The 25,134-nt window shown below is 63.4% G+C and overlaps 1 protein-coding gene across 1 annotated transcript in view; it reads left to right on the top strand.

Annotated features, from left to right (window-relative positions):
* HCFC1 (host cell factor C1) overlaps positions 1 to 25,134 on the top strand; it is a 58,992-nt gene that overhangs the window by 11,765 nt on the left and 22,093 nt on the right. The window contains 11 exon segments of the mRNA XM_054052192.1: positions 1,703 to 1,809; positions 3,967 to 4,146; positions 5,922 to 6,359; positions 9,009 to 9,172; positions 12,391 to 12,579; positions 14,730 to 15,041; positions 16,321 to 16,425; positions 17,485 to 17,716; positions 19,389 to 19,531; positions 22,166 to 22,304; positions 24,329 to 24,540. Coding sequence (XP_053908167.1) covers positions 1,703 to 1,809; positions 3,967 to 4,146; positions 5,922 to 6,359; positions 9,009 to 9,172; positions 12,391 to 12,579; positions 14,730 to 15,041; positions 16,321 to 16,425; positions 17,485 to 17,716; positions 19,389 to 19,531; positions 22,166 to 22,304; positions 24,329 to 24,540 — 2,221 coding nt within the window.

Raw genomic sequence — 25,134 nt, 5'->3', positions numbered from 1 at the left:
TCTTTGGTCGTTGTACCCCAAAAATGGGCTTTTCTTCGGTGGTCGTACCCCAAAAATGGGGGTTTTTTTTGTACCCCAAAAATAAGGTTTTGTTTTGTTGTTGTACCCCAAAAATGGGCATTTCTTTGGTCATTGTACCCCAAAAATGGACTTTTCTTTGGTCATTGAACCCCAAAAATGGCCTTTTTTTCGGTCGTTGAACCCCAAAAGTGGGATTTTCTTTGGTTGTTGTACCCCAAGAATGGGCATTTCTTTGGTCATTGTACCCCAAAAATGGGGGGTTTTATTGTACCCCAAAAATGGGGTTTTGTTTTGTCATTGTACCCCAAAAATGGGCTCTTCTTTGGTCGTTGAACCCCAAAAATGGGGTTTTCTTTAATCATTGTACCCCAAAAATGGGGTTTTCTTTCGTCGTCGTACCCCAAAAATGGGGTTTTTTTTGTACCCCAAAAATAAGGTTTTGTTTTGTTGTTGTACCCCAAAAATTGGGTTTTCTTTAATCATTGTACCCCAAAAATGGGGTTTTCTTTGGTCTTCGTACCCCAAAAATGGCCTTTTTTTCGGTCGTTGAACCCCAAAAATAGGGTTTTCTTTGGTCATTGTACCCCAAAAATGGGGGTTTTCTGTACCCAAAAAATGGGGTTTTCTTTAATCATTGTACCCCAAAAATGGGGTTTTGTTTTGTCGTTGAACCCCAAAAATGGGCATTTCTTTGGTCATCGTACCCCAAAAATGGGGGTTTTTTTTGTACCCCAAAAATAAGGTTTTGTTTTGTTGTTGTCCCCCAAAAATGGGGTTTTGTTTTGTCATTGTACCCCAAAAATGGGGTTTTCTTTGGTCGTTGTACCCCAAAAATGAGGGGTTTTTTTGTACCCTAAAAATGGGGTTTTGTTTTGTCATTGTACCCTAAAAATGGGCTTTTCTTTGGCCGTCGTACCCCAAGAATCTTGGGGTCCTTTGGGGCTTTTGGGGTCCCCCTGGGCATTGAGGTCCCCCCTGATCTTGGGGTGCCCCCACCCCGCTTTCAGCCCTCCCTTTTTGCTCCTCTTTCCCCCTTTGGGGGTTTTGGGGTCCAATCTGAGGGGTTTTTGGGGTCCAATCTGGGAGATTTTGGGGTCCCCCCTGGACTTTGGGGTCCCCCAACCCCCCCCCTTTTTTTGCTCCCCCTTTTCACCCCCTCTCTCCCCTCTTTGGTGGTTTTGGGGTCCAATCTGAGCGATTTGGGTCCAATCCGGGGGTTTTGGGGTCCAATCTGGGAGATTTTGGGGTCCAATCTGGGAGATTTTGGGGTCCCCCTGGACTTTGGGGTTCCCCTTGGACTTTGGGGTCCCCCAACCCTCCCCCCCTTTTTTTGCTCCCCCTTTTCACCCCCTCTCTCCCCTCTTTGGGGGTTTTGGGGTCCAATCTGGGGGTTTTTTGGGTCCAATCCGGGAGATTTTGGGGTCCCCCTGGATTTTGGGGTCCCCCTTGGACTTTGGGGTCCCCCAACCCTCCCCCCCTTTTTTTGCTCCCCCTTTTCACCCCCTCTCTCCCCTCTTTGGGGGTTTTGGGGTCCAATCTGAGGGATTTGGGTCCAATCCGGGGGTTTTGGGGTCCAATCTGAGGGTTTTTGGGGTCCAATCCGGGGGATTTTGGGGCTGTGTTTTTCGGGGTCCCCCCGGGGGGGTTTTGGGGTCCCCCCTGACCCCCCCTTTTCCCGCAGGATGTACGTCTTTGGGGGTTGGGTGCCCCTCGTCATGGACGATGTGAAGGTGGCGACGCACGAGAAGGAGTGGAAGTGCACCAACACCCTCGCCTGCCTCAACCTGGGTGAGACCCACGGCTGCCCCACGGCTGCCCCATAGCTGCCCCATAGCTGCCCCATTGCTGCCCCACGGCTGACCCACGGCTGCCCCATAGCTGACCCATAGCTGCCCCACAGCTGACCCACGGCTGCCCCATAGCTGCCCCACGGCTGCCCCATAGCTGCCCCACGGCTGCCCCATAGCTGCCCCATAGCTGCCCCATGGCTGCCCCATAGCTGCCCCACAGCTGACCCATAGCTGACCCATGGCTGACCCATAGCTGCCCCATAGCTGCCCCATAGCTGCCCCACGGCTGCCCCATAGCTGACCCATGGCTGCCCCATGGCTGACCCATGGCTGCCCCACGGCTGCCCCATAGCTGCCCCATAGCTGACCCATGGCTGACCCATGGCTGACCCATAGCTGACCCATAGCTGACCCATGGCTGACCCATGGCTGACCCATAGCTGACCCATGGCTGACCCATAGCTGACCCACGGCTGCCCCATGGCTGCCCCATAGCTGCCCCATGGCTGCCCCATAGCTGACCCATAGCTGACCCATAGCTGACCCATGGCTGACCCATAGCTGCCCCATAGCTGCCCCATAGCTGACCCATAGCTGACCCATAGCTGACCCATGGCTGCCCCATAGCTGACCCATAGCTGACCCATAGCTGACCCATAGCTGACCCATGGCTGCCCCATAGCTGCCCCACGGCTGACCCATGGCTGACCCACGGTTGCCCCATAGCTGACCCATAGGTGACCAATAGCTGCCCCATAGCTGCCCCATGGCTGCCCCATAGCTGACCCATGGCTGACCCATGGCTGACCCATAGCTGACCCACGGCTGCCCCATGGCTGCCCCATGGCTGACCCATGGCTGACCCATAGCTGCCCCATAGCTGCCCCACGGCTGACCCATGGCTGCCCCATAGCTGACCCATAGCTGCCCCACGGCTGCCCCACGGCTGACCCATAGCTGCCCCATAGCTGACCCACGGCTGCCCCATAGCTGACCCATAGATGACCCATGGCTGCCCCACGGCTGCCCCACGGCTGCCCCATAGCTGACCCACGGCTGCCCCATGGCTGCCCCATGGCTGCCCCACAGCTGCCCCACAACTGCCCCCCACTGCCCTCCAACCCCCAACTGCCTCCCAGCCGCCCCCCAACTGCCCCCCCAGCTGCCCCCCAAGCGCATGTCGGTCCCCCCCACTGCCCCCCAAGTGCCCCTCACCCCCGTCGCTGCCCCCCAAGTGCGTGTCGGTGCCCCCCAAGTGCCCCCCAGCTGCCCCCCAAGTGCCCCCCACCCCCATTGCTGCCCCCCAAGTGCATGTCGGTGCCCCCTGGTGCCCCACAACTGCCCTCCAACCCCCAACCACCTCCCCCCACTGCCCCACAACTGCTCTCTGACCCCCAACCACCCCCCCACTGCCCCACAACTGCCCTCTGACCCCCAACCACCCCCCCAATGCCCCACAACTGCCCTCCGACCCCCAACCACCCCTCCCACTGCCCCCCAACTGCCCCCCACCCCTCTTGCTGCCCCCCAAGTGCGTGTTGGTGCCCCCCAGCTGCCCCCCAACTGCCCCCCAACCCCCCTTGCTGCCCCCCAAGTGCGTGTTGGTGTCCCCCCGCTGCCCCCCCACTGCCCCACAACTGCCCTCCGACCCCCAACTGCCCCCCAACCGCCCCCTCCGCTGCCCCCCCGCTGCCCCCCAAGTGCATGTCAGTGCCCCCGATGCCCCCCAGCTGCCCCCCAACTGCCCCCCAAGCGCATGTCGGTCCCCCCCGGTGCCCCCCACCCCTCTCACTGTCCCCCCGGTGCCCCCTCGCTGCCCCCCAACTGCCCCCCAACTGCCCCCCAAGTGCATGTTGGTCTCCCCCACTGCCCCCCAAGTGCCCCCCACCCCCGTTGCTGCCCCCCAAGTGCGTGTCGGTTCCCCCCTGGTGCCCCCCACCCCCCTCGCTGTCCCCCCGGTGCCCCCTCGCTGCCCCCCAAGTGCATGTTGGTCCCCCCCTGGTGCCCCCCAACTGCCCCCCAAGTGCCCCCCAAAGCCCCTCACTGTCCCCCAACTGCCCCCCACCCCCCTCACTGCCCCCCAAGCGTATGTCGGTCCCCCCGCTGCCCCCCAGCTGCCCCCCAAGTGCCCCCTGACCCCCGGTGCCCCCCCCAGAGTCGATGGCGTGGGAGCCGATCGTGATGGACGCGCTGGAGGACAACGTCCCGCGGGCGCGCGCCGGGCACTGCGCCGTCGCCATCACCACGCGCCTCTACATCTGGAGCGGCCGCGACGGCTACCGCAAAGCCTGGAACAACCAGGTCTGCTGCAAGGACCTCTGGTACCTCGAGACCGGTGAGTGCCACCGCGCCCCACCGGGGCCTCCTCGGCCCACCACGAGGCCTCGCGTCCATCCCGGAACCACAAAACCTCCTGGGGGCCACCACGAGGCCATGAGATGTTCTTCATGACCTCCTGTGGGCCACCACGAGGCCTCGGATCCATCCGGGAACCACAAAACCTTCTCTGGGCCCATCAGGAGGCCATGAGATGTTCTTCATGACCTTCTGTGGGCCGCCACGAGGCCCTGAGATGTTCTTGGGTCCATCTTGGACCCAGAAGACCTTCTGTGGTCCTGAGGACTTCCTGTGTCCATCCTCAACTCATGGGACCCTCTGTGGTCCTGAGGCCTCCATGGCTCCATCCTGAGGCCCATCCTGAGGCCCATCCTGAACCTGTGGGGCCTTCTGTGGTCCTGAGGGCTTCGTGACTCCATCCCAAAGCCAACAGGTGGCCCTGAGTCCATCCTGAGGCCCATCCTGAGGCCCATCCTGAACCCCTGGGACCTTCTGTGGTCCTGAGGCCTTCATGGGTCCATCCTGAAGTCCATCCTGAACCCCTGAGGCCTCCATAGCTCCATCCTGAGGCCCATCCTGAACCCGTGGGACCCCATGTGGTCCTGAGGCCTCCATGGCTCCATCCTGAGGTCCATCCTCAACCCATGGGACCTTCTGTGATCCAGAGAGCTTCATGGGTTCATCCTAAAGCCAACAGTGGCCCTGAGGTCCATCCTGAGGCCCATCCTGAACCTGTGGGACCCTCTGTGGTCCTGAGGCCTCCATGGCTCCATCCTGAGGCCCATCCTGAGGCCCATCCTGAACCCCTGGGGCCTTCTATGGTCCTGAGGCCTTCATGGCCCCATCCTGAGGTCCATCCTGAACCCGTGGGACCTTCTATGGTCCTGAGGCCTTCATGGCTCCATCCTGAGGCCCATCCTGAACCCCTGGGACCCTCTGTGGTCCTGAGGCCTCCATGACTCCATCCTGAGGCCCATCCTCAACCCATGGGACCCTCTGTGGTCCTGAGGTCTCCATGACTCCATCTTGAGGCCCATCCTGAACCCCTGAGGCCTTCATGGCTCCATCCTGAACCCCTGGGGCCTTCTGTGGTCCTGAGGCCTCCATGGCTCCATCCTGAGGTCCATCCTGAACCCATGGGACCTTCTGTGGTCCAGAGAGTTTCATGGGTTCATCCCAAAGCCAACAGTGGCCCTGAGGCCCATCCTGAGGCCCATCCTGAACCCCTGGAACCTCCTGTGGTCCTGCGGCATCCATGACTCCATCTTGAGGCCCATCCTGAACCCCTGAGGCCTCCATGGCTCCATCCTGAGGTCCATCCTGAACCTGTGGCACCCTCTGTGGTCCTGCGGCCTCCATGGCTCCATCCTGAGGCCCATCCTGAACCCCTGGGACCCTCTGTGGTCCTGCGGCCTCCATGACTCCATCTTGAGGCCCACCCTGGGCCTCTTGGGACCCTCTGTGATCCTGAGGCCTCCATGACTCCATCCTGAGGCCCATCCTGAGGCCCATCCTGAACCCCTGGGACCTCCTGTGGTCCTGCGGCCTCCATGACTCCATCTTGAGGCCCATCCTGAACCCCTGGGGCCTCCTGTGGTCCTGCGGCCTCCATGGCTCCATCTTGAGGCCCCCCCTGGGCCTCTTGGGGGCCTCTTGACGTTCTCCAGCCCTTGCAGACCCTCCCAATGGCCTCTTTGGTGCCTTTGGGGTTGTCCTGGAGGTCCTCTTGGCCGTCTCCGGGGTTCCCCCATGGCGCTGTGGTTGTCCCCGCAGAGCGTCCGCCGGCGCCGGCGCGGGTCCAGCTGGTTCGCGCCAACACCACGTCGCTGGAGGTGAGCTGGGGCGCGGTGCCCACGGCCGACTCCTACCTACTGCAGCTCCAGAAGTACGAGATCCCCACCGCCACCGCCGCCGCCGCCGCCGCCGCCGCCGCTTCGCCGGCGCCCGCCGCCCCGGTGCCCTCCGTCCCCTCCAATCCCCCCAAGAGCCCCGCGCCCGCCGCGCCCGCCCCGCCGCCCGCTGCCCCCCAGGCCGTGGGGGCCGTGGGGCTCACGCTGCTCACGCCCAACGCCAACGCCAACGCCAACGCCGGAACCGCCAACGCCGCCGCCGCAGCGCTGCAGGTGCTGCCCAACGCCAACGCCGCCGGAACCGCCGCCACTGCCGCCGCCAACCTCGGAGGGACAACACCAGGAACCCCCCGAACCCCCGGTGAGGATGGGGGGGGGTGTGGGGGGAGATAGAGGGGGTGTGGGGCAGATATGGGGGGGATTGGGGGGGTTTGGGGGGATGTGGGGCGGATATGGGGGGATGGGGGGCAGATATGGGGGGATTGGGGGGAGATATGGGGGAATTGGGGGGATGTGGGGGGGATGGGGGGCAGATATGGGGGGGATTGGGGGGATGTGGGGGGGATGTGGGGCAGATTTGGGGGGATGTGGGGCAGATTTGGGGGGATTGGGGGAGATGTGGGGCAGATATGGGGGTGATTAAGGGGATGTGGGGCAGATTTGGGGGGGATGGGGGGCAGATTTGGGGGGATGTGGGGTAGATTGGGAGATGTGGGGTGGATATGGGGGGATGTGGGGTAGATTGGGGGGATGGGGGGCAGATATGGGGGTGTGGGGCAGATATGGGGGCATTGGGGGGCAGATATGGGGGAGATGGGGGGCAGATATAGGGGTGTTGAGGGATGTGGGGCAGATATGGGGGGATTGGGGGGATGTGGGGCAGATATGGGGGGGATTGGGGGGAGATTGGGGGGATGGGGCAGATATGGGGGGGATGTGGGGCTGATTTGGGGGGGATTGGGGGGAGATATGGGGGGTGTGGGGTGGATATGGGGGGCTGTGGGGCAGATATGGGGGGGATTGGGGGGTTTTGGGGGGATGTGGGGCAGATATGGGGGGTGTGGGGAAGATATGGGGGGGATTGGGGGATGGGGGGCAGATATTGGGGGGATTGGGGGGAGATATGGGGGGATGTGGGGGGGATGTGGGGCAGATATGGGGGCTTTGGGGGAGATGTGGGGCAGATATGGGGGGATGTGGGGTAGATTGGGGGGATGGGGGCAAACATGGGGGGGATGGGGGCAGATTTGGGGGTATTGGGGGGATGTGGGGCAGATATGGGGGGATTGGGGGAGATTGGGGGGATGTGGGGCAGATATGGGGGGATTGGGGCAGACATGGGGGGATGTGGGGCAGATATGGGGGGATGGGGGCAGATATGGGGGGATTGGGGGGTTTTGGGGGGATGTGGGGCAGATATGGGGGGATGGGGGCAGATATGGGGGGATGGGGGCAGATATGGGGGGATTGGGGGGTTTTGGGGGGATGTGGGGCAGATATGGGGGGATGGGGGCAGATATGGGGGGATGGGGGGCAGATATGGAGGGATTGGGGGGAGATATGGGGGATGGGGGGCAGATATGGGGGGATGGGGGGCAGATATGGGGGGATGGGGGCAGATAGTGGGGGATTGGGGGGATGTGGGGCAAATTGGGGGGATATGGGACAGATATTGGGGGGATGGGGGGCAGATATTGGGGGATGGGGGCAGATTTGGGGGGGATTGGGGGGATGTGGGGCAGATATTGGGGGATGGGGGGCAGATATTGGGGGATGGGGGGCAGATATGGGGGATGTGGGGCAGATATGGGGGGGATGGGGGCAGATATGGGGGGATGGGGGGCAGATATGGGGGGATGGGGGGCAGATATGGGGGGGATGGGGGCAGATATGGGGGATGTGGGGCAGATATGGGGGGATGGGGGGCAGATATGGGGGGGATGGGGGCAGATATGGGGGGATGGGGGCAGATATGGGGGGATGGGGGCAGATATGGGGGATGTGGGGCAGATATGGGGGGGATGGGGGCAGATATGGGGGATGTGGGGCAGATATGGGGGGATGGGGGGCAGATATGGGGGGATTGGGGGATGTGGGGCAGATATGGGGGGATGTGGGGCTGATTTGGGGGGGATTGAGGGGATGTGGGGGGGATTGGGAGGAGATATGGGGGGTGTGGGGTGGATATGGGGGGGATGGGGGGCAGATATGGGGGGATGTGGGTGTCTGTGGGTCGCTGTGGGTTGGGGGGGCTCTATGGGTCAGTTGTGGGTCGGGGGGGTTCTCTATGGGTCAGGGGGGGTCTCTATGGGTCGCTGTGGGTCGCCGTGGGGCGGTGGCTGACGGTCGGGGGGGGGCTCTATGGGTCTCTATGGGTCTCTATGGGTCTCTATGGGTCTCTATGGGGTCTCTATGGGTCTCTATGGGTCTCTATGGGTCTCTATGGGGTCTCTGTGGGTCTCTATGGGGTCTCTATGGGTCTCTATGGGTCTCTATGGGTCTCTATGGGGTCTCTATGGGTCTCTATGGGTCTCTATGGGTCTCTATGGGGTCTCTATGGGTCTCTATGGGTCTCTATGGGGTCTCTGTGGGTCTCTATGGGTCTCTATGGGGTCTCTATGGGTCTCTATGGGTCTCTATGGGGTCTCTATGGGTCTCTATGGGGTCTCTATGGGGTCTCTGTGGGTCTCTATGGGTCTCTATGGGTCTCTATGGGGTCTCTATGGGTCTCTATGGGTCTCTATGGGTCTCTGTGGGTCTCTGTGGGTCTCTATGGGTCTCTATGGGGTCTCTGTGGGTCTCTATGGGTCTCTATGGGGTCTCTATGGGTCTCTATGGGTCTCTATGGGTCTCTGTGGGTCTCTATGGGTCTCTATGGGTCTCTATGGGTCGCCGTGGGTCGGGGGGGGCTCTATGGGTCGCTGTGGGTCGGGGGGGGCTCTATGGGTCTCTATGGGTCTCTGTGGGTCGCCGTGGGTCGCTATGGGTCGGCGGCTGACGGTGTGTTCAGGGCTGCCGGCGGTGCTGAAGGTCCCGGCTGCCGCCGCCCCCCCCGCCGCGGCCGCCCCCCCCCTGGTGACGGTGCGCTCGGCGCCCCCCGGCAAAGCCCCCGTCACCGTCACCCCCCTGCCCGGAGTGCGCATGGTGGTGCCCGGCCAGGGGCCCCCCGGCACCGTGAGTGCAATGGGGGGCGCGCTATGGGGCGGGACTGGGGGGCTGGGGGGGAGATATGGGGCTGGGGGGGAGCTATGGGGCTGGGGGGGAGCTATGGGGCAGGAGGGGGCTGGGGAGGGGGAGCTGTGGGGCTGGGGGGGGAGCTGTGGGGCAGGAGAGGGCTGGGAGGAGGGTGCTATGGGGCTGGGGGGGCACTATGGGGCAGGAGAGGGCTGGGGGGGAGCTATGGGGCGGGGAGGGGGGAGCTATGGGGCTGGGGGGGAGCTATGGAGCAGGAGGGGGGAGCTATGGGGCGGAGGGGGGGAGCTATGGGGCGGGAGAGGGCTGGGGAGGGCACGCTATGGGGCAGGGAGGGGAGGTGTGGGGCGGAGGGGGGGAGTTATGGGGCAGGAGAGGGCTGGGGAGGGGGAGCTGTGGGGCCGGGGGGGAGCTATGGGGCGGGAGAAGGGGGAGCTATGGAGCAGGAGGGGGGAGCTATGGGGCAGAGTGAGGACCTATGGGGCGGAGGGCAGGGGCTATGGGGCTGGGGGGGGAGCTATGGGGTGGGGAGGGGGACTGTGGGGCGGGAGAGGGGGGAGCTATGGGGCTGGGGGGCTATGGGGCTGGGGAGGGGGTGCTATGGGGCAGGAGGGGGGGCTGGGGAGGGGGTGCTATGGGGCTGGGGGGGCTATGGGGCTGGGGAGGGGGTGCTATGGGGCAGGGAGGGGGGAGCTATGGGGTGGAGGGGGGGAGCTGTGGGGCGGGAGAGGGCTGGGGAGGAGGTGCTATGGGGCAGGAGGGCTCCCCTGGCACCGTGAGTGCGGTGGGGGGCGCTATGGGGCGGGAGAGGGGGGGTGCTATGGGGCAGGAGGGGGCTGGGGAGGGGGAGCTGTGGGGCTGGGGGGGAGCTATGGGGCGGGGAGGGGGACTGTGGGGCGAAGAGGAGGAGCTGTGGGGCAGGAGGGGGGAGCTGTGGGGCAGGGGAGGGCTGGGGAGGAGGTGCTATGGGGCAGGAGGGCTCCCCTGGCACCGTGAGTGCGGTGGGGGGCGCTATGGGGCGGGGGTGGGGGGGACCTGTGGGGCTGGGGGGGCTATGGGGTGGGGAGGAGGGAGCTATGGGGCTGGGGGGGCGCTATGGGGCTGGGGGGGGGCGCTGGTGGCACTGGGGGGGTCCATGGAGACACTGGGGACACTGGGGGGGACACTGGTGGTCACTGGGGGGGACTGGGAGGGTCCCCGTTGGCACTGAGGGGGCTACTGGTGGCTCTGGTGGTGGACTGGTGGCACTGGGGGGGTCCCTGGAGACACTGGGGACACTGGGGGGGGTCCCTGGTGGTGGCCCTGGGGGGGGTCCCTGGTGGCCCTGGGGGTGACTGGTGGCACTGGGAGGGTCCTTGGTGGCACTGGTGGGGACTGGTGGCACTGGGAGGGTCCTTGGTGGCACTGGTGGGGACTGGTGGCACTGGGAGGGTCCTTGGTGGCACTGGTGGGGACTGGTGGCACTGGGATGGTCCCCTATGGCACTCGGGGGGCCTCTGGGGCCACTGTGGGGCCACTGGTGGCACTGGGGGAAGACTGGGGGTGGCACTGGGGGTGTCACTGGTTGCACTGGGGGGGTCCCTGGTGGCCCTGGGGGTCCCTGGTGGCCCTGGGGGTCCCTGGTGGCTCTGGGAGCGTCCATTGTGGCACTGGGAGGGTCACTGGTGGCACTGGTGGTGGACTGGTGGCACTGGGGGGGTGTCTCTGGGGCCACTGTGGGGCCACTGGTGATACTGGGGGTGACTGGGAGGGGCACTGGTGGCACTGGGGATCACTGGGGACACTGGGGGGTGGCACTGGGGGTCACTGGTGGCACTGGGGGTGGACTGGTGGCACTGGGGGGGGGTTTCTGGGGACACTGGGGGGGCACTGGGGGTCACTGGGGGGCACTGGGGGGCACTGGGGGGTCACTGGTTTTGGGGTCCCCCCCAGGTCCTTGGCAGTAGCCCCCAGATGAGCGGAATGGCGGCGTTGGGGGGCACTGGGGGGGCACTGGGGGGTCACAGGGGGTCACTGGGGGGGCACTGGGGGGTCACTGGTTTTGGGGTCCCCCCCAGGTGCTGGGCAGTAGCCCCCAGATGAGCGGAATGGCGGCGTTGGGGGGCACTGGGGGTCACTGGGGGTCACTGGGGGGGCACTGGAGGGCACTGGGGGGTCACTGGGGGGTCACTGGTTTTGGGGTCCCCCCCAGGTGCTGGGCAGTAGCCCCCAGATGAGCGGAATGGCGGCGTTGGGGGGCACTGGGGGGTCACTGGGGGTCACTGGGGAGGCACTGGGGGTCACTGGGGGGTCACTGGGGGGTCACTGGGGGGTCACTGGGGGGCATTGGGGGGGTCACTGGTTTTGGGGTCCCCCCCAGGTCCTTGGCAGTAGCCCCCAGATGAGCGGAATGGCGGCGTTGGGGGGCACTGGGGGGGCACTGGGAGGGCACTGGGGGGCACTGGGGCTCACTGGGGGGTCACTGGGGGGTCACTGGGGGTCACTGGGGGGGTCACTGGTTTTGGGGTCCCCCCCAGGTGCTGGGCAGTAGCCCCCAGATGAGCGGAATGGCGGCGTTGGGGGGCACTGGGGAGCACTGGGGGGTCACTGGGGGTCACTGGGTGTCACTGGGGGGTCACCGGGGGGTCACTGGTTTTGGGGTCCCCCCCAGGTGCTGGGCAGTAGCCCCCAGATGAGTGGAATGGCGGCATTGGGGGGCACTGGGGGGCACTGGGGGGTCACTGGGGGGTCACTGGGGGGCACTGGGGAGGCACTGGGGGGGTCACTGGTTTTGGGGTCCCCCCAGGTGCTGGGCAGTAGCCCCCAGATGAGCGGAATGGCGGCGTTGGGGGGCACTGGGGGTCACTGGGGGGGCACTGGGGCTCACTGGGGCTCACTGGGGGGTCACTGGGGGGTCACTGGGGGGCACTGGGGGGGTCACTGGTTTTGGGGTCCCCCCCAGGTGCTGGGCAGTAGCCCCCAGATGAGCGGAATGGCGGCGTTGGGGGGCACTGGGGAGCACTGGGGGGCACTGGGGGTCACTGGGGGGTCACTGGGGGGTCACTGGTTTTGGGGTCCCCCCCAGGTGCTGGGCAGTAGCCCCCAGATGAGCGGAATGGCGGCGTTGGGGGGCACTGGGGGGTCACTGGGGGTCACTGGGGAGGCACTGGGGGGTCACTGGGGGGTCCCTGGGGGGTCACTGGTTTTGGGGTCCCCCCCAGGTGCTGGGCAGTAGCCCCCAGATGAGCGGAATGGCGGCGTTGGCGGCGGCGGCCGCGGCCACTCAGAAGATCCCTCCGGCGTCGGCGCCGACGGTGCTCAGCGTTCCCCCCGGCGCCATCGTCAAAACCGTCGCCGTCACCCCCGGAGCCACCGCGCTGCCCGTCAAGGTGGCGCCCAGCCCCGTCATGGTGAGCACTGGGAGCACTGGGAGCACTGGGAGCCGTTCATGGGGGCGCTGGGAGCGCTGGGAGCCGTTAATGGGGGCACTGGGAGCCGTTAATGGGGGCACTGGGAGCCGTTCATGGGGGCACTGGGAGCACTGGGAGCCGTTAATGGGGGCACTGGGAGTTGTTAATGGGGGCACTGGGGGCGCTGGGAGCCGTTAATGGGGGCACTGGGAGCCGTTAATGGGGGCACTGGGAGCACTGGGAGCCGTTAATGGGGGCACTGGGAGCTGTTAATGGGGGCACTGGGAGCACTGGGAGCCGTTAATGGGGGCACTGGGAGCACTGGGAGCCGTTAATGGGGCACTGGGAGCCGTTAATGGGAGCACTGGGAGCCGTTAATGGGGGCACTGGGAGCCGTTAATGGGGGCACTGGGGGCGCTGGGAGCCGTTAATGGGGGCACTGGGAGCCGTTAACGGGGGCACTGGGAGCACTGGGAGCCGTTAATGGGGGCACTGGGAGCACTGGGAGCCGTTAATGGGGGCACTGGGAGCTGTTAATGGGGGCACTGGGAGCACTGGGAGCCGTTAATGGAGGCACTGGGAGCGCTGGGAGCTGTTAATGGGGGCACTGGGAGCACTGGGAGCCGTTAATGGGGGCACTGGGAGCTGTTAATGGGGGCACTGGGAGCACTGGGAGCCGTTAATGGGGGCACTGGGAGCCGTTAACGGGGGCACTGGGAGCACTGGGAGCCGTTAATGGGGGCACTGGGAGCACTGGGATGGGGTTAATGGGGGCACTGGGAGCACTGGGAGCACTGGGAGGGGGTTAATGGGGGCACTGGGAGCACTGGGAGTGGTTAATGGGGCACTGGGATGGGTTAATGGGGGCACTGGGAGCACTGGGAGCACTGGGAGGGGGTTAATGGGGGCACTGGGAGCACTGGGATGGGGTTAATGGGGGCACTGGGAGCACTGGGAGCCGTTCATGGGGGCACTGGGAGCCGTTAATGGGGGAACTGGGAGCGCTGGGAGCCGTTAATGGGGGCACTGGGAGCACTGGGATGGGTTAATGGGGGCACTGGGAGCACTGGGAGCCGTTAATGGGAGCACTGGGGGCACTGGGAGCCGTTAATGGGAGCACTGGGAGCCGTTAATGGGGGCACTGGGAGCCGTTAATGGGAGCACTGGGAGCCGTTAATGGGGGCACTGGGATGGGTTAATGGGGGCACTGGGTTCCCAGTATCACTCCCAGTATCCCCAGTCCCTCTCCCAGCTCTCCCAGTATGGCTCCCAGTTCCCCCAGTCCCTCTCCCAGTTCCCCCAGTATGGCTCCCAGTTTTCCCAGTTCTCCCAGTATCACTCCCAGTTCCCCCAGTATCACTCCCAGTTGTCCCAGTATGGCTCCCACTTGTCCCAGTCCCTCTCCCAGCGTTCCCAGTCCCTCTCCCAGTTCTCCCAGTTCTCCCAGTATGACTCCCAGTTCCCCCAGTCCCTCTCCCAGTGTTCCCAGTCCCTCTCCCAGTATGACTCCCAGTCCCCCCAGTCCCTCTCCCAGTCCCTCTCCCAGCGTTCCCAGTCCCTCTCCCAGTTCCCCCAGTCCCTCTCCCAGTATGGCTCCCAGTTCTCCCAGTATGGCTCCCAGTTCTCCCAGTCCCTCTCCCAGCATTCCCAGTCCCTCTCCCAGTCCCCCCAGTCCCTCTCCCAGTTTTCCCAGTTCTCCCAGTACCACTCCCAGTTCTCCCAGTATGGCTCCCAGTTCTCCCAGTATCACTCCCAGTTCCCCCAGTCCCTCTCCCAGTATCCCCAGTCCCTCTCCCAGTTCTCCTAGTCCTCCCAGTATGGTTCCCAGTCCTCCCAGTATGGCTCCCAGTTCCCCCAGTATCACTCCCAGTTCCCTCAGTATCACTCCCAGTTGTCCCAGTCCCTCTCCCAGTTCTCCCAGTATGGCTCCCAGTTGTCCCAGTCCCTCTCCCAGTCCCCCCAGTCCCCCTCCCAGTCCCCCCAGTCCCTCTCCCAGTCCCCCCAGTCCCCCTCCCAGTATCCCCCAGTCCCCCCAGTCCCTCTCCCAGTCCCCCCAGTCCCCCTCCCAGTCCCCCCAGTCCCCCTCCCAGTCTCCCCCAGTCCCCCTCCCAGTATCCCCCAGTCCCCCCAGTACTGCTGCGGTGCCGCAGGTGTCGACTCCGGCCACGCGGATGCTGAAGACGGCGGCGGCGGCGGTTGGGACGGGGGTCGGCGCTGCCCCCCCGAGCGGCGGCGGTGGCGGTGGCGGTGGCGGTGGCGGTGGCGGTGGCGGTGGCGGCGGTGGCGGCGGTGGCGCAGCGGCGGTGGCGGCGCCGTCGCGTCCCATCATTACGGTGCACAAATCGGGGGCGGTGACGGTGGCGCAGCCGACGGCGCAGGTGGTGACCACCGTGGTGGGCGGCGTCACCAAAACCATCACCCTCGTCAAGAGCCCCATCTCCGTCCCGGGGGGCAGCGCCCTGGTGAGCCCCCCAAAACAGCTGGATACGGGGGGGGGGGGGCGGTTAGAGACCCCCAACAGCTGGATATGGGGCGGGGGGGGTAGAGCCACCAAAACAGCTGGATATGGGGGAGCCGGGGGAGTCAGGGACCCCAAACATCTGGATAAGGGGGGTGGTGGGGGGGTTAGAGCCCCCCGAACATCTGGATACAGGGGTGAGGGAGACCCAAACATCTGGATCTGAGGGGTTAGAGCCTCCAAACATCTGGATATGGGGGAGCCAGGGGGGTCAGGGACCCCAAACATCTGGATAAGGGGGGAGGGGGGGGGTTAGAGCCACCAAAACAGCTGGATACGGGGTGGGGGGGGGGTTAGAGCCCCCTGAACAGCTGGATACGGGGGAGCCAGGGGAGTCAGGACCCCAAACATCTGGTTATAGGGGGGTTAGAGCCCCCAAAACATCTGGATACGGGGCGGGGGGGGGCAGGGTTAGACCCCCTGAACAGCTGGATACGAGGTAGGCGGGGGGAGTTTAGAGCCACCAAACATCTGGATACAGGGGGTTAGAGCCTCCAAACATCTGGATCTGGGGGAGCCGGGGGAGTCAGGGACCCGAAACATCTGGACATGGGGGGCGGTGGGGGAGTTAGAGCCCCCAAAACAGCTGGATACGGGGTGGGGGGGGAGTCAGGAACCCCTAACATCTGGATATGAGGGGAGGTGGGGGGGTTAGATCCCCCAAACATCTGGATACAGGGCCGGGGGGGGACTGGGGAACCCCAACAGCTGGATACAGGGGGGTTAGAGTCACTAAAACATCTGCATACAGGGTGGGGGGGGTTGGGAACCCGAAACAGCTGGATACGGACCGGGGGGGAGGTTAGAGCCCCCCGAAACAGCTGGATACAGGGGGCTAGAGCCCAAAAACATCTGGATCTGGGGGGGCCAGGGAGCCCCGAACATCTGGAGCTGGGGGGGCTGGGGGGGCTCAGGGACCCCAAACATCTGGATATGGGGGGAGGTGGGGGGGTTAGAGCCCCCAAACATCTGGATCTGGGAGTCAGGGACCCCCGAACATCTGGATAGTGTGTGTGTGTGGGGAGCATCAGGGAAACCTGAACATCTGGATATGGGTGTTAGAGCCCCCAAACATCTGGATATAGGGGAGCTGGGGGGGTTAGAGCCCCCAAACATCTGGACTGGGGGTTGTTGGGGTGCAGAGGGGGCAGATGATGCCCCCCCAGATGTGAGGGTTCCCCCCCCACATCTGGACGGGGTCCCCTTTCCCCCCCCCCCCGCAGATCTCCAATCTGGGGAAGGTGATGTCGGTGGTGCAGACGAAGCCGGCGCAGAGCTCGGCCGTCACCGGGCAGGCGCCCTCGGGGCCCGTCACCCAAATCCTGCAGGTGGGACCCCAAAACCACCCCCCGAACCCCCTTATTCCCCCCCTTCACCCCTTTATTCCCCCCTCACCCCTTTATTCCCCCCCTTCACCCCTTTATTCCCCCTTCACCCCTTTATTCCCCCCTTCACCCCTTTATTCCCCCCTCACCCCTTTATTCCCCCCTTCACCCCTTTATTCCCCCTTCACCCCTTTATTCCCCCCTCACCCCTTTATTCCCCCCTTCACCCCTTTATTCCCCCCCTTCACCCCTTTATTCCCCCCCTTCACCCCTTTATTCCCCCCTTCACCCCCTTTATTCCCCCCCTTCACTCCTTTATTCCCCCCTTTCACCCCTTTATTCCCCCCCTTCACCCCCTTTATTCCCCCCCCTTCACCCCCTTTATTCCCCCCTCACCCCTTTATTCCCCTCCTTCACCCCTTTATTCCCCCTTTCACCCCTTTATTCCCCCCCTTCACTCCTTTATTCCCCCTTTCACCCCTTTATTCCCCCCTCACCCCTTTATTCCCCCTTCACCCCTTTATTCCCCCCTTCACCCCTTTATTCCCCCCTCACCCCTTTATTCCCCCCTTCACCCCTTTATTCCCCCCCTTCACCCCTTTATTCCCCCTTCACCCCTTTATTCCCCCCCTTCACCCCTTTATTCCCCCTTCACCCCTTTATTCCCCCCCTTCACCCCTTTATTCCCCCCCTTCACCCCTTTATTCCCCCCTCACCCCTTTATTCCCCCTTCACCCCTTTATTCCCCCCCTTCACCCCTTTATTCCCCCTTCACCCCTTTATTCCCCCCCTTCACCCCTTTATTCCCCCTTCACCCCTTTATTCCCCTCCTTCACCCCTTTATTCCCCCCTTCACCCCTTTATTCCCCCCTTCACCCCTTTATTCCCCCCTTTCACCCCTTTATTCCCCTCCTTCACCCCCTTTATTCCCCCCTCACCCCTTTATTCCCCCCTCACCCCTTTATTCCCCCCCTTCACCCCTTTATTCCCCCCTTCACCCCATTATTCCCCCCCTCCCCCCTAATTGCCCCCCCGTACCCCCTTTTTCCGCCCTTCCGGCAGACGAAAGGGCCTCTTCCGGCGGGAACGATCCTGAAGTTGGTGACGTCGGGGGAGGGGAAACCCACCACCATTTTGACGACGACGACGGCGGCGGCCGCGGGGGGAGGGGGCAAAGGGCCCCCCACCATCCTGGGGATCAGCAGCGTCAGCCCCAGCGCCACCAAAGCCGGGACCACCACCATCATCAAAACCATCCCCGTCTCCGCCATCATCACCCAGGCCGGCGCCACCGGTGAGCACCGACCGCCACCGCCCACCACCGGGCACCACCGGGCCTGACCGGGCCTGACCAGGCCAAACCGGGCCAGACCAGACCTAACCAGGCCAAACCAGACCCAACCAGGCCTAACCAGGCCAGACCAGGCCTAACCAGACCTGACCAGGCCTAACCAGACCCAACCAGGCCAGACCAGGCCTAACCAGACCTGACCAGACCAAACCAGACCAAACCAGACCTGACCAGACCTGACCAGGCCCGACCAGACCCAACCAGGCCAGACCAGGCCTAACCAGACCTGACCAGACCAAACCAGACCAAACCAGACCTGACCAGACCTGACCAGGCCCGACCAGACCAAACCAGGCCAGACCAGGCCTGACCAGGCCAGACCAGACCCAACCAGGCCTGACCAGACCTGACCAGGCCCAACCGGGCCAAACCAAACCCAACCAGGCCTGACCAGGCCAAACCAGACCTGACCAGATCCGAACAGGCCAGACCAGACCCAACTGGCCATGACCAGACCTGACCAGACCAAACCATACCCAACCAGACCCAATGAGGCCAGACCAGACCCGACCAGACCAAACCAGACCTGACCAGGCCAAACCAGACCAAACCAGACCCAACTGGCCAAACCAAACCCAAAAAGGCCAAACCAGACCCTGACCAGACCCAGGGAGGCAAAACTAGACCTGACCAGGCCAAACCAGACCAAAGCAGACCTGACCAGGCCCAACCAGGCCAAACCAGACCCAAGGAGGCAAAACTAGACCTGACCAGGCCTAACCAGACCAAACCAGGCCTAACCAGGCCAGACCAGACCTAACCAGACCAAACCAGACCCAACCAGGCCTAACCAGGCCTTACTGGCCCAACCAGGCCAGACCGGGCCCAACCAGGCCTAACCCGGCCTGACCAGACCCAACCAGGCCTGACCAGGCCAAACCAGACCTGACCAGACCAAACCAGAACCAACCAGGCCAAACTAGGGCAAACTAAACCCAACCAGGCCAAACCAGACCAATCCAGACCCAACTGGCCATGACCAGGCCAGACCAGACCCAACCAGACCAAACCAGACTCAGCCAGACCCGACAGGCCAAACCAGAGCTGCCCAGGCCAGACCAGACCTGACCAGACCCAGGGAGGCCAAACCAGAGCTGCCCAGGCCCGACCAGACCCGACCAGGCCCAACCAGACCTGACCAGGCCAAACCAGACCTGACCAGACCTGACCAGGCCAAACCAGACCTGACCAGACCTGACCAGGCCAAACCAGCCCAAACCAGACCCAAGTGGCCAAACCAAACCCAAGGAGGCCAAACCAGACCCTGACCAGGCCCAACCAGGCCAAACCAGACCCAATGAGGCAAAACCAGACCAAACTAGACTAAACCAGACCTGACTGGGCCTAACCAGGCCAGACCAGGCCTAACCAGGCCAAACCAGGCCCAACCAGGGCAGACCAAACCCAACAAGGCCAAACCAGACTAAACCAGCCCTGATGAAGCCCAACCAGGCCAGACCAGACTAAACCAGACCTGACTGGGCCTAACCAGGCCCAAGGAGGCCCAACCAGGCCCGACCAGGCCCAAGGAGGCCCAAGGAGGCCCAAGGAGGCCCAAGGAGGCCCAATGGGCCCCGCCGGGCCGTGTTCGGCCGTGACGGTGCGTTCCCCGCAGGCGTCTCGAGCTCCGCGGGGATGAAGTCCCCCATCACCATCATCACCACCAAAGTGGTGACGGCCGCCACCGGCGCTCCCGCCAAGATCCTCACCGCCGTCCCCAAGCTCGGCGCCGCCCACGGCCAGCAGGGCCTCACCCAGGCACGGCACCCCAGAAACACCCCGGGGACCCCAAAAACAGCCCGGGGACCCCAAAAACACCCCGGGGGACCCCAAAATCCACCCCTGGGGACCTCAAAACCCCCACCAGGGCCCCCAAATCCACCCCAGGGACCACAAAATCCCATCAGGGACTCCCAAATTCACCCCCGGGGACCCCAAATCCACCCCAGGGGACCCCAAATCCTCTCACCGGGGACCCCAAATCCCTCCCAGGGACCCCAAATCCTCTCAGGGACCCCAAAATCCACCCCGGGGACCCCAAAATCCACCCCGGGGACCCCAGAAACACCCCCGGGACCCCAAAAATCCACCCCGGGGACCCCATAAACACCCCCGGGACCCCAAAAAACACCCCGGGGACCCCAGAAACACCCTCAGGGACCCCAAAATCCACCCCGGGGACCCCAAAATCCACCCCATGGCACCCCAAAAACACCCCGGGGGACCCCAAAAACACCCCCAGGGACCCCGAAAACACCCCCAGGGACTCCAAATCCACCCCCAGGACCCCCAAATCCACCCCAGGATCCCCAAATCCCACCCTGGGGACCCCAAAAACACCCCGGGGACCCGAAAACCCCCACCAGGACCCCCAAATCCCTCTCGGGACCCCCAAATTCACCCCCAGGGACCCCAAATCCACCTCAGGGGACCCCAAAAACACCCCCGGGACCCCAAAAATCCACCCCGGGGACCCCAAAACCACCCCGGGGACCCCAAAAACACCCCCGGGGACCCCAAAATCCACCCCCGGGACCCCAAAAACACCCTCAGGGACCCCAAAACCCCCACCAGGGCCCCCAAAAACAGCCCAGGGACCCCAAAAACACCCCCGGGGACCCCAAATCCACCCCGGGGAACCCCAAAATCCACCCCAGGGGACCCCAAAATCCACCCCGGGACCCCAAATCCTCTCACCGGGGACCCCAAATCCCTCCCAGGGACCCCAAATCCTCTCAGGGACCCCAAAACCCCCACCAGGACCCCCAAAAACACCCCCAGGATCACCAAAAACACCCGGGGACCCCCAAAACACCACCAGGGACCCCAAAAACACCCCGGGGACCCCCAAAACCCCCACCAGGATCACCAAATCCACCCGGGGACCCCAAAAACACCCCTGGGGACCCGAAACCCCCCACCAGGACCCCCAAATCCCTCTCGGGACCCCCAAATTCACCCCCAGGGACCCCAAATCCACCTCAGGGGACCCCAAAAACACCCCCGGGACCCCAAAAATCCACCCTGGGGACCCCAAAACCACCCCGGGGACCCCAAAAACACCCCGGGGACCCCAAAATCCACCCCGGGGACCCCAAAAACACCCCGGGGACCCCAAAAACACCCTCAGAGACCCCAAAAACACCCCAGGGACCCCGAAATCCACCCCGGGGACCCCAAAAACACCCCATGGCACCCCAGAAACAGCCCGGGGGGACCCCAAAATCCACCCCGGGAACACCAAAACCCCCACCAGGGCCCCCAAATTCCCCCCCAGGGACCACAAAATCCCACCAGGGCCCCCAAATTCACCCCGGGGACCCCAGAATCCACCCCGGGGACCCCAAAAACACCCCCGGGGACCCCAAACTCCACCCCAGGGACCCCAAAAACACCCCGGGGACCCCAAAATCCACCCCAGGGACCACAAAACCACCACCGGGGACCCCAAAATCCACCCCGGGGACCCCAAAAACACCCTCAGAGACCCCAAAAAACACCCCGGGGACCCCAAAATCCACCCCATGGCACCCCAAAAACACCCCGGGGGACCCCAAAAACACCCCCGGGGACCCCAAAAATCCACCCCGGGGACCCCCAAAAACACACCCAGGGACCCCAAAAACACCCCGGGGGACCCCAAAATCCACCCCGGGGACCCCAAAAACACCCCCGGGACCCCAAAAATCCACCCCGGGGACCCCAAAATCCACCCCGGGGACCCCCAAAACACCCTCAGGGACCCCAAAATCCACCCCAGGGACCCCAGAAACACCCAGGGGGACCCCAAAAACACCCCCGGGGACCCCAAAATCCACCCCGGGAACCCCCAAAAACACCCCCGGCACCCCAAAATCCCATCAGGGACTCCCAAATTCACCCCCGGGACACCAAATCCACCCCAGGGGACCCCAAATCCTCACACGGGACCTCCGAATCCCACCCCCGGGGACCCCAAAACCCACCCCAGGGACCCCAAAACCCCCACCAGGACCCCCAAATCCACCCCCGGGGACCCCCAATCCCCCATCAGGACCCCTGAATCCCCCCCAGTTTGCCCCCTGACCCCTCTTGCCCCCCGTTATTGCCCCCCTGACCGTTATTGCCCCCCTGACCCCTATTACCCCCCGTTATTGCCCCCCTGACCTCTATTACCCCCCGTTATTGCCCCCCTGACCCCTTATTGCCCCCCGTTATTGCCCCCCTGACCCTTATTGCCCCCCATTATTGCCCCCCTGACCCCTTATTGCCCCCCGTTATTGCCCCCCTGACCCCTATCACCCCCCATTATTGCCCCCCTGACCCTTATTACCCCCCGTTATTGCCCCCCTGACCCCTATTACCCCCCGTTATTGCCCCCCTGACCCCCGTTGCCCCCCGTTTTTGCCCCAGGTGGTGCTGAAGGGCGCCCCGGGGCAGCCGGGTACCATCCTGCGCACGGTGCCCGTGGGCGGCGTCCGTCTCGTCACCCCCGTGACCGTATCGGCCGTGAAACCCACCGTCACCACGCTGGTCGTTAAGGGCACCACAGGTCAGTGCTAATTAGTACCGGGTCGTTAACCCCGACAGCCTCCAGCACCTAATTAACCTGCCCGGGGGTCATTAGGATGGCTAATTAGCCTGCCCGGGGTCATTAGAATGGCTAATTAGCCTGCCCGGGGTCATTAGGATGGCTAATTAGCCTGCCCGGGGTCATTAGGATGGCTAATTAGCCTGCCCCGGGTCATTAGGATGGCTAATTAACCTGCCCCGGGGTCATTAGGATGGCTAATTAGCCTGCCCGGGGTCATTAGGATGGCTAATTACCCTGCCCCGGGTCATTAGGATGGCTAATTAGCCTGCCCCGGGTCATTAGGATGGCTAATTAGCCTGCCCCGGGTCATTAGGATGGCTAATTACCCTGCCCGGGGTCATTAGGATGGCTAATTAGCCTGCCCCGGGTCATTAGGATGGCTAATTAGCCTGCCCGGGGTCATTAGGATGGCTAATTAGCCTGCCCCGGGGTCATTAGGATGGCTAATTAGCCTGCCCTGGGTCATTAGGATGGCTAATTAGCCTGCCCCGGGTCATTAGGATGGCTAATTACCCTGCCCCGGGGTCATTAGGATGGCTAATTACCCTGCCCCGGGTCATTAGGATGGCTAATTACCCTGCCCCGGGTCATTAGGATGGCTAATTAGCCTGCCCCGGGTCATTAGGATGGCTAATTAGCCTGCCCGGGGTCATTAGGATGGCTAATTAGCCTGCCCTGGGTCATTAGGATGGCTAATTAGCCTGCCCGGGGTCATTAGGATGGCTAATTACCCTGCCCCGGGTCATTAGGATGGCTAATTACCCTGCCCCGGGTCATTAGGATGGCTAATTAGCCTGCCCGGGGTCATTAGGATGGCTAATTAGCCTGCCCTGGGTCATTAGGATGGCTAATTAGCCTGCCCGGGGTCATTAGGATGGCTAATTAGCCTGCCCCGGGTCATTAGGATGGCTAATTAACCTGCCCCGGGTCATTAGGATGGCTAATTAGCCTGCCCCGGGGTCATTAGAATGGCTAATTAGCCTGCCCCGGGTCATTAGGATGGCTAATTACCCTGCCCGGGGTCATTAGGATGGCTAATTAGCCTGCCCGGGGTCATTAGGATGGCTAATTAGCCTGCCCCGGGTCATTAGGATGGCTAATTAGCCTGCCCCGGGTCATTAGGATGGCTAATTAGCCTGCCCCGGGTCATTAGGATGGCTAATTAGCACATTCTTACATCATTCGAGTGGCTACTGAGTCCCAAAGTTGGTAGCCATGCTCTTACAGTGGCTAATTAGCGTGTGCTCATTTAATTAGTGTGGCTAATTAGCATATCTCACGCCATTAGAGTGGCTAATTAACATCAGAGCAACTCATTAACACCTTCTTACGCCATTAACGTGGCTACTTGGCCTCGGAGGTTGGTAGCCACATCATTAGAGCGGCTCATTAACACCTTCCCATGCCGTTAACGTGGCTACTTGGCCTCGGATTCAGTAGCCACATCCTTAGAGCGGCTCATTAACACCTTCCCATGCTGCTAACGTGGCTACTTGGCCTCGGGGGTCGGTAGCCACATGGTTAGAGTGGCTAACGAAGAGGTTGCCGTGCCTTTAGCGTGGCTAGCTGGCCTCGGGGGTTGGTAGCCACATGGTTAGAGCGGCTAACGAAGAGGTTGCCACGCCTTTAGCGTGGCTAGCTGGCCTCGGGGGTCGGTAGCCACATGGTGAGAGCGGCTAACGAAGAGGTTGCCGTGCCTTTAGCATGGCTAGCTGGCCTCGGGGGTCGGTAGCCACATGGTGAGAGCGGCTAACGAAGAGGTTGCCGTGCCTTTAGCATGGCTAGCTGGCCTCGGGGGTGGGTAGCCACATGGTTAGAGCGGCTAACGAAGAGGTTGCCGCGCCTTTAGCGTGGCTAGCTGGCCTCGGGGGTCGGTAGCCACATGGTTTCAGCGGCTAACGAAGAGGTTGCCGCGCCTTTAGCGTGGCTAGCTGGCCTCGGGGGTGGGTAGCCACGGTCCTAAGGAGGCGGTTGCCGCGCAGGGGTGACGACGCTGGGCACGGTGACGGGGACGGTGTCGAGCAGCCTGGCGGGCGCCGGTGGCCACGGGGCCTCGGCCTCGCTAGCCACGCCCATCACCACGCTGGGCGCCATCGCTACGCTCTCCAGCCAAGTCCTCAACCCGGCGCCCATCACCGTCTCGGCCGCCGCCACCACCACCGCCGCCTCGGCCACCGCCGCCATCGCCGTCCAGGTGGGCCACCAAAGCCGCCGCGGGGGCTACCGGGCTGCCGGGCCATGGGGGGGGAGGGGTGGGGCTCTGGGCTACCAGGGGGAGCTGCTGGGCTACCTGTAGGGCTTCGTGGGCCACCAGTGGGACATCGTGGGCCACCAGTGGGACCTTATGGGCCACCAATAAGACCTTATGGGCCACTAATGGGACCTTATGGGCCACCAATAGGACCTTATGGGCCACCAATAGACCTCATGGGCCACCAATAGGACCTCATGGGCCACCAATAGGACCTTATGGGCCACTAATAGGGCCTCATGGGCCACCAATAGGACCTCATGGGCCACCAATAGGACCTTATGGGCCACTAATAGGACCTTATGGGCCACCAATAGGACCATATGGGCCACCAATAGGACCTTATGGGCCACCAATAGGACCTTATGGGCCACTAATAGGGCCTCATGGGCCACCAATAGGACCTCATGGGCCACCAATAGGACCTTATGGGCCACCAATAGGACCTTATGGGCCACTAATAGGGCCTCATGGGCCACCAATAGGACCTTATGGGCCACCAATAGGACCTTGTGGGCCACCAATAGGACCTTATGG

Source organism: Cuculus canorus, chromosome 32, assembly GCF_017976375.1.
Source record: "Cuculus canorus isolate bCucCan1 chromosome 32, bCucCan1.pri, whole genome shotgun sequence".
NCBI classification, from domain to species: domain Eukaryota; kingdom Metazoa; phylum Chordata; class Aves; order Cuculiformes; family Cuculidae; genus Cuculus; species Cuculus canorus.
Note: the sequence above shows the minus strand (reverse complement) of the source record. Positions and strands in the feature narration are given on the sequence as shown.